Source organism: Solea solea, chromosome 1 (assembly GCF_958295425.1).
Source record: "Solea solea chromosome 1, fSolSol10.1, whole genome shotgun sequence".
Lineage (NCBI taxonomy): Eukaryota > Metazoa > Chordata > Actinopteri > Pleuronectiformes > Soleidae > Solea > Solea solea.
This window is the reverse complement of record NC_081134.1, coordinates 15,160,074-15,168,849: the sequence shown is the minus strand read 5'-3', so window position 1 is coordinate 15,168,849 and position 8,776 is coordinate 15,160,074. Positions and strand designations below refer to the sequence as shown.

The 8,776-nt window shown below is 37.0% G+C and overlaps 1 protein-coding gene across 6 annotated transcripts in view; it reads right to left on the bottom strand.

The window, feature by feature from the left end:
* Positions 1 to 3,635: 3,635 nt before the first annotated feature.
* asic1c (acid-sensing (proton-gated) ion channel 1c) overlaps positions 3,636 to 8,776 on the bottom strand; it is a 77,492-nt gene continuing 72,351 nt past the window's right edge. For 5 of the 6 annotated variants that reach the window (XM_058639323.1, XM_058639340.1, XM_058639333.1 and 2 more), the window contains exons 10-11: positions 7,695 to 7,747; positions 3,636 to 6,762 (exon numbers count right to left, since the gene is read on the bottom strand). In XM_058639323.1, the coding sequence (XP_058495306.1) occupies positions 6,684 to 6,762; positions 7,695 to 7,747 (132 nt within the window). In that variant the 3' untranslated portion in view covers positions 3,636 to 6,683. The remainder of the gene's footprint in view (positions 6,763 to 7,694; positions 7,748 to 8,776) is intronic. The other variant, XM_058639315.1, reaches the window with a different exon arrangement.

The window sequence follows — 8,776 nt, the reverse complement described above, 5'->3', positions numbered from 1 at the left end:
AACTTTTCCACCTGCAGAGGTGATGCTGAAGAACAAGAAGCCTCTCTTGTCCAAGAGAATCAAATTGGCATGTGGTGATTATTTGACTTTAGCTGAGCATGAAATGAACATCGGAGCTTGAAATTCCAACAGGTAGCATAAACTGCATCAGTGACCCAAACAGCCTTTTTTTATTACAGTATACTGGTTTCTGTTCTTCTAATGTGTAAAGCATTGGTGGCCTGTGTCCTTTCACTAACACTGTTGCAAACTGTAGCCTGATAAGTGATGGAATTTCCACTATTGATATTTTAAGAGTTCAAAAACAAATTTAATTAAAGAGCACGTTTGATGAGGATTGGTTATTACAGAATTTTGCCCAAGACGCAGTGTATGTGTTCTGCGTGGGATATTTTACTATTAAGACACTTTCTAAATTATAATTATCTTAGATTTGGCATTTGTAGTTGTTTCTGTCTGCGACATACTCTGGTACTGATGAATCTGTGACACACAAGTGTTTTCTGTTAGTATTTATCCATATATTGGCTTTAGTGGAGACCTCAGGCTCCTGGGGGCAGCTAATGCTGGAAAAAGTCACTATTTAAACTTAAGTTATGATAAATAGCTGTGCTAGTTTTAGCATTTTTTTTTTCCATTTCTAAAGGCTTGAGTGAATGTTACACCATTTTTGAGGCTTGGGTGAGCATTTACAGTTTTTAATTGTCTTCAGTTTCATAGAAGTTTCTTGGTCACAAACATGTCATTTTTGGTACATTGATGGATAAAATATTGTTATGGAATAATTACATCAGAGTAAAATACTCATCTATTATTCATTCATCTCTGGAAACATTTTCCTTTTCTGACGTAAATTGTATTTTTGCCTGTACACAGGTTTTAACACTTAAAATGGACTGATTGGAACTGTTCTAACAAACAAAGTCTTCATCCTTTTGGGTCAAGTTACACACTTATTTATTTGAATTCACATATGTTCATCTTAAAACCAGAACACACTTCTGTTGCTTCTCTTTCACATACCAACAGTACAATGTCCCACTAACTATTACAAGATTGTATAATCACATGTGAGGCTAATTTATAATTTTTTTTTTTTGAATTTCTCATTTTGTATGTTTTTTTTGTGCACTTTGTAAATGACGGTTTTTATTTAAAATCGTGAAGTCATTGATATTATTATGTTGAACACTGACAGCTGGGATTACAGCCGGCTATCAATAAATGGGCCAATATATATGTTAATGACCAGTGGGCCATTTGTGAAACATTTGTATTTTTTGACATCATCTTTATCGTCGTTATGTCTTTTTTTTTTTTAATGCTTTTGTAATAGTCCAACTCACGATTGCTTTGTGCAATCCTATGCTAACATGGTCAACAGCTTGCAGTGTTATTTGACTATTATTGACTATTACAGTGCAACTTGTTCCACACAAGCTTCCTTAATGAGTTGTTTGAAGTAGCTTTGTTCATAGGGAACAGATTTATTGTCGTTTTGCTTACTTAAGACGAGATAATGGATGCATGTATTTATTAATGATGGAATGTCTGCTCTTTCTTTGCATTTGGTTAAATGTAGCACAGCTTCTTCACCCAACACAAAAACTCCACTTGGATGCTTTTAAAATAACACTCACGCATCTATAGTGTTTTAACAGCCTCTTAAAGGATCTATAATGTTGAAGTCATAATCTGAAAACACAAAACATCTGCTGTCAGTGTTAATTTATCTCATGATGTTGAGACGTTTTTGAACTGCTGTGGAGTGACTTCATACAGCCTAAATTTCAATTTGAAATGAAGAGTGGTGATTGCACTTTTGCTTTTGTTGGTAGAACTCCAAAATGTTTTTTTTTTTTTTTTTTTTATTTACTCCTTTTTGTGTATTTCAGTCATTTCCTGAAATCTCCACGTTCAATAAAGTTGACATAAATACACATTGTTTGCCTTTGAGATTATTCTTGATCTTGGACAGCGTGTGTGGCAAAGTTATCCGTTCCTCAAGGTTCGTTCAGTAGCTGCTCTGGAGCTTTTAATCAAAGCCATGACTGTCATCTGCTACGGAGGATTATGAGAGATGACCAAAAGCTTCAGAACAACTTCTAAATAAATCTTATAGTGAGACAGCGTAGTAAATGCTGGCCGTGACATAAAACAAGCACACATTTTCTGAAGTTGTCCTCTCATTGGACACAGAAAATGCTTTCTACATGGTTGAATGTCTAAATTTGAGCATTTGGGTAAATTCTCAGGGTGCAAGAGCATGTTTCATTAAACTCTACAGCCACATAAATACCTTTTCCACATTATTGTAACTGTAAACAAGGTTTTGTATTAGCAGTTAACGCTGCACCTTTCATTGGCTGGTCACAATAGTCTCATAAAAAATGATTGCGCTAACCAAATTTCTTCACCGCTTTCAACATGTTTGTGCTATTCCACAAAATGCAATCAGACTCTTTTTTTCTATGGAAGAACAAACCACAGCATATTAAGAAAGTGATGTAATTGGAGATGTGATATTTAGAAACTTCTCTACTGGTTTGAGAGAATATACACGTTTAAACAAGTCTCTCCATTCCTTAATAGGTTTAAGTTTACCACTTACTGTTAAAGACGCAATACATATTTGGATTTGCTACTTCCAGATCAGATACTGCTCTTAAAGCCAATTTTCAGATTTTCCAAATCAACCCAGTCACTTAAAAACAAACTAATGTGGGAGCATGATTTGGGGATGGGAGCTGTCAGACTATGTTGGGACAAGTCCACATGTTAATCATGGTCTTATACAATGTAAGTGTCTGCATTGCACTCATTATCTGAGTAATAAGTGTGTGCTGTGGTCAAGTATCTGCAGATCTGCTGCACGTCCTCAGTTACATACATTGTGGTCAGACACATAACACTTTAACGTCTCTTAAAAGAATGATGTCATTCACTTCTCTCTTCCACTTTAGAGAGTTAGAAAAGAGCAGACTTTCTCTTCAAAAGTTTATTGAGCAATTGTGACAAAACCTAGTCTGCACTTAATTAATTTACCTCTGCATTTGGGATGGATGAAACATTATTCGTATTGTTTTATTGCACAGCAATGAAACATTATGAATAAGTAAAAAAGAAAATAAATATTATTTTCCAAATAAAAAGAAAGAAAAACAATTCACACAACATGCAGATCCAGAGTAACAAACACTTACTGACATCTGCTGTTGAGGGATTGTTTGATTTGGTTAAAAAAAGCTGTTATACTATACTATATATAGTATACTAAGCTGTTATACTATACTATATATAGTATACTACTACTATATATTATACATGTCAGAATTAACAAATTGACTCATCATAACAATAAAAGTTAGACTCTCAAAGCTCATCAGCTTCTTTGTGACTGTGTGGTGCTTTCATTCACAGTCAGTCACATTTAAATTCAAATATTGATTCATTCTTACTGTGAACACAGAAAAGGCTTCACATTACATTTTCCCGAGCATGTTCAACTCACGAGAGGAGTTCATACAAAAAACCTTATCTGTTCAATCACAGTTGACTGTTCATGTCACTGAGATTGAACAGAGATTAGTTGGCAAATGCTCTCGACAGTTCACGACTGAGTACGTAACACAGTGTTAAGTGTAATAACTATTTATTGTACAGCTCAGAGTTAAAATCACATTATCTACAATAAAATGCACATAGAGCACATGGAGGAAGATGAAGCAACTCCAGTTCTCCACATGAGCGTGAATATCTCGGCGTCACCAGTAAGAACCAGTCTTAAAGGCACATTTTGTACTTGACTGCAAGTCTCACTAAGCATTTTAGAATCATTGAAGTGTAATTGAGTGTAATTATGGATATTTCAGTTTTTACCTGCACACGTTTTCCGTTGCCGAGCATTGCAGAGCTATCCCTATGCCTAGTTAGAAGAGGGTTTTTATTGTTATTACATTATAAACAGTGCACAGCAGGGACATGGAGAACATTGCTTTGATTCATCTGGCTCCAAAAATACACTTTGGACAATACAAAATGAAAAGCATGGCTAGTATTACATTTAGAGACCGGGGGTAATAGGAATACACAGCGTTCATGCAAGAAGAAAATGAGCGAGGTGCTGTTTAATTATCGACTGTAAGAATAAAATAGCTCAAATCTCTGTACAGTATAATAACAGTATAGAATATGGTTTTCTACTTGGTCATAGCTATGCAGTAAGATTCAGTCTACTTAATGAGCATAAACAGGTCAATAATAGTTTCTGCCAGTTCAGATACACTCTGCTGTTCTTGGACTGGTGAGGCAGGAGTGACAGGAAGAGGTAAAGACCAGCAACACTGACATAAATCCTACAGTTCACAGTAGGTTCTGGGTCATTTTTTTTTTTTTTTTTTTTTGTATATATACTTTGCTTTTCTATTCTGACAACATGATACATACACACTTGAAATCATCATGGCAATGCAGCATCTTCAGAATAGGATCATTGTGTGGCGTGAAGTGGCATTTGCGTCTCTTAATCTCTAATCGCACATCTGTGTTATTTCCTTTAGTTAGTGATTGAATGCGGTAATCCCCAAATCAAATCATTTCATTTTAGTAACAGTGGCCTCTGATTCAGTGCACTTATTGCTCAATGCCACTGATTCACCTTTTCTCATTTTTCCTGAAAGGTAAAGATTTCCAGTCTCTTCACAAGGTGGTCTGTGGCTCCTCGCGGGGAGCTCTGATTCCTGAATATGCTGGAGCAGTGAACGGACCACGTGTAACAGTGAGAGGTTAACACTCCATCCATAAAAGGTAGTCACAACCATAGACGTCCAGTCATTGGCTTTCAAGTGATGGCTGATCTCCAAGGGTTTGTGCTTCACATCAACAGTCATCTAATACACAGACAACAGAGTAATAAAGCTACAATAATATGAACACCACTCACATCTGGTTTGGCATTATACTTGAAAGTTTCACATTTTTTTTTTTATTTAAAAAAAAAAAAAAGAAGAATTCAATAAAGTATTTATAGAGGATGGGTGCGAAAGTGTACCTACAAGTCCGTAACTGTGGTGTCAAGGATTCAAACAACAGTGAATTAAGCAGAGACAAAGTGGAGCGACATGAAGATAAGAAGGAACATTGTGTACATGAGTAAGATGGGTAAATATAGAGTTTATTATACTTGGATCATTTATACATCACAAACTGGTATTTGTGACTTAATACATGTTCTGGAATAATAATAATAATAATAATAATAATAGTATTATTAATAATAGGTTACAGTGGTAAAATTGTACAATGCATTGCTGTTATAAATCAACTTAACTGAATGACGCTGAGGCCCATGGTGGTTTGGATGTTTTGAGGCAATTCTAATGGATATAATAAGTCTCCAGCTTTCAGTCATGGGGTAATATTATAATAACCAGAAAACTATATCTATCTATATATATATCTATATATAAATATATATAGATATATATATCATCATGGCATTTAGTCGCATTTATTTACACATTTCTGCCAAGTGAAGGAATGTCACTAACAGGCCTTTTAAACTCCCCTCATGTTCAATAGAGAATAGATTACTATCATTGTGCTGATGAACACCCTTAAGACACGATAAGGAGCAAACACAATTATTAGAAAAGGCAGAAGAAAGCCCGGCTGTTTTTGGTCTGATGGTTCAGAGGAAATAGGGGCCAACATTTACAGCATGCTTAATGCTAGTACTATTTTGTGACGGTCACCATGGCAACATTTTTCCCAGAAAAATGGGAAATATAAATGGAAATAAAAATGTCAGCTATATAAAGATACAATCAACAGCCTTCATTCTTCCTGACTCGCTCCGTTTTTGTTTTTTTTAAACCTTAATGAATTGTATGTACACAGTGAGTCAGGGTTCATGTGGAACAAAACTTAATACTTACATATATACAAATAAGTCAAGTTCCTCCTCTGTTTTTAAATTGAATAAGCACAGTTGTATAATTAATGAGGCAATTCAACGCCTCAAAGTAGCAAAAGGCAACATTTAACACAGGTCTCGTGTTTTGATTCGGGTCTGAGCAGCTCTTTTCTCCAACAATCGGCTCGTCAAACGGAGCAGATTTCCTAAAAAGACTCCTGTTCTAACTAGTGACAGGTATAAGGTCACTCAATACAGCATTGGTTAGATGCCGGAGACACAACACTGATAAGCTACGCACACCTACCCACTTTTTTTTTTTTTTTAACCTTTTCATCACAGGAAAACTAGCACAACAGTAACTCGCCTCAACACAGGTTAGAGTCACTTTTGGACACTATTATTTATCTTCAGTGATTGTATGAACCTTTAAAGTGACTGGAGAAGAAAAAGCAATTCCATTAAAAAAAATGAAACATGAATAAATTAATGCTGATGCCTTGACATGGCAGTTAAACCTGAGTTCTGTTTTGGAAGTGGTTTCTCTTCTTTCTTTCTTTCTTTCTTTTTTTTTCTCTGATGATAGTATTCTATTTCTATTCAGGCATTGATAAACTCTATACTATATGTGTGTTTGAGTTATACAATCAACCCATTTTTCTGTTAAATACACAAATTATTTCACAGTTTGCTGTCAAGTCCCCAGGTGTGCAACCCCACCCACGTCCCCTACTTAAATGTTGTCAACAAGCAAACTCCTCAAAGTTGCCTAGAGTCGGGTGACGAGGTAACATGTTCGGCGTGAATCCGAGACTGTCCGAGTGACTCCGGAGTGTGTCACAGGTGCTCTGCAAAACAGAGGGGGGGGAAGGAGGGAAGACGAGTTCAACCGGGTTAAGGGAAGGGCGATGACGATGATGATGAAGTAGTAAAAGAAATGATGCACAGGTAAAAATAACGGCAACCGAAATGATCATGGACGGACGCAGAGAAGAGGTGGAGAAGAGACATTTAGCGAAAACAAAAATGTAATTCATTGAATGAAGTTGGAAAATGGGAGGGAGGTGGAGAAAGGTGAATGACAGGAGGGACAGGAGACAGAAAACAGCACATTTTAGACTTTGTTTTTACACTAACACATAAAAATTGTATACGTTACGGACGTTGAAAACATCCACATGTGACTGCATTTCCCTGTGTGTGCATTACAAAAAAATAAATGTCGATGAAAAATGGCTATTCCAGCAGAGAAAGAATCGTTTATATTCCGTGTCAACTAACTCAGTGCAAACGTGTGATAACGTCACAAAGAAATGCATCGAGTGACGTTATCTGGCTGCAGGGAAACAAATGGGTCTCACGTGGCTCTCACCGCTCTTTTGTACAATAACTGAGTAAATATGTCGTCTGTTCTCACAGGAGGACTGCGTTATAACCTAAGGGGAAAGGAAGCGTCATTATTTAGCGGATGGAGCGAGTTTTGCACAGTCAAATTTTTTTTTTATGCATTTGGAGAATCCAACCAACTCATGTCTTCATGAATACAGACACACACCAAACTAACCTGTCCTGACACAGAGGTAAGTACATAAATAAATGCTCACTGCAGATAGATAAGACAGATTATTACCCCCCCCCCCCCCCCTTTTTTTTTGATGGCCGTCTATTAAAGCCAACCAAATCATTTGTAGTCACTGAAAGAAATGATGTATGAGATGGTCTAGTATGAAAAAGAGGGACAGCATGGGAGGGAGCAGCTATTATTGATGGGGTGTGCTACCTGGGGGCATGATTAGGCGTGACACCAGGGCTGGTTGGGTTCTCTGGAAACTCCTGGAATAGACATGATGAAAAGAAAGATGGGTGAGGGTGAGTGAAATGAAAATAAACACAGTGCAAATGCTATTAGTTAGAATAGTGGGGAATAATGTGAGAGCGTGTTCTCTTCTCCATGGTAGCAGTGAAGGAGTGAAGGTTTTTTTTTCCCCTCTTAATAAGCAGGGGGAAGAAGGCACAAGGCAGTTACTGTCAGTCAGACCCGTGGACAATCATTGCAGAGAATGAAAGTCAAACTAAAAAATAGTGTCACAAGCAACTAAATGCATCACCTCATTCATTGTCAGGCTGTTAGAGTGGAGATGTGACAATGGACTCGTTACTGAGTATGAGAGAGAGAAGTGAAGAAGATGGCATACAGTTGGCAGACAAACACACAGCATGGCATGAATGGAGAAGAGCATAGTAAGCAAAACCCTGTGTCAGAAAAATGGGACATTCTCTAAATATCAGCCATGAAGTAACGGCACCGCACAACAACCTCCGTCTCATCTTCGTGAGTGATGAGTTAAAACAGTACCTACGAGTCAAGCCAATTGGAACGACTATTCAGTGGCTTTGGAATTAAGTGTCCTTTGGCCACTACAGTCGGCTTAAGTCAACATAAATCTGCTTCAACTAAAAAGAAACTGTTCTTCTTCCCACATCTGCAATCAAACCAGTTTCTGAACCTGAGGCAACCAAGCATGCAGAATCACAATCATTCATGCGCACACACAAGCACACAACTTGTCTACATGTCTCAAGAAACAATTGCACAACAACCTACTTTTAAATGTTTTGGGGTTTTGTTTTTAAGATGATTGTTTTAAAGATGAGATGTTTTTTGTTTTTTTTAACACAACAAAGAAACAGAGCTGTCAAGAAAGCTGGATGCCGACTGTTAGATTCAACATCCTGAGGGACAAACGGAAACGTCTGTAGTGAAGTTAAAGCTGCTTGAATGCTTTGAATTAAAACAGCAGCAGAGGAGAAGAAGAAGAAGAAGAGAGGTTTTTAAGATTTTGTTTCGGTCTTTGTTTTAGA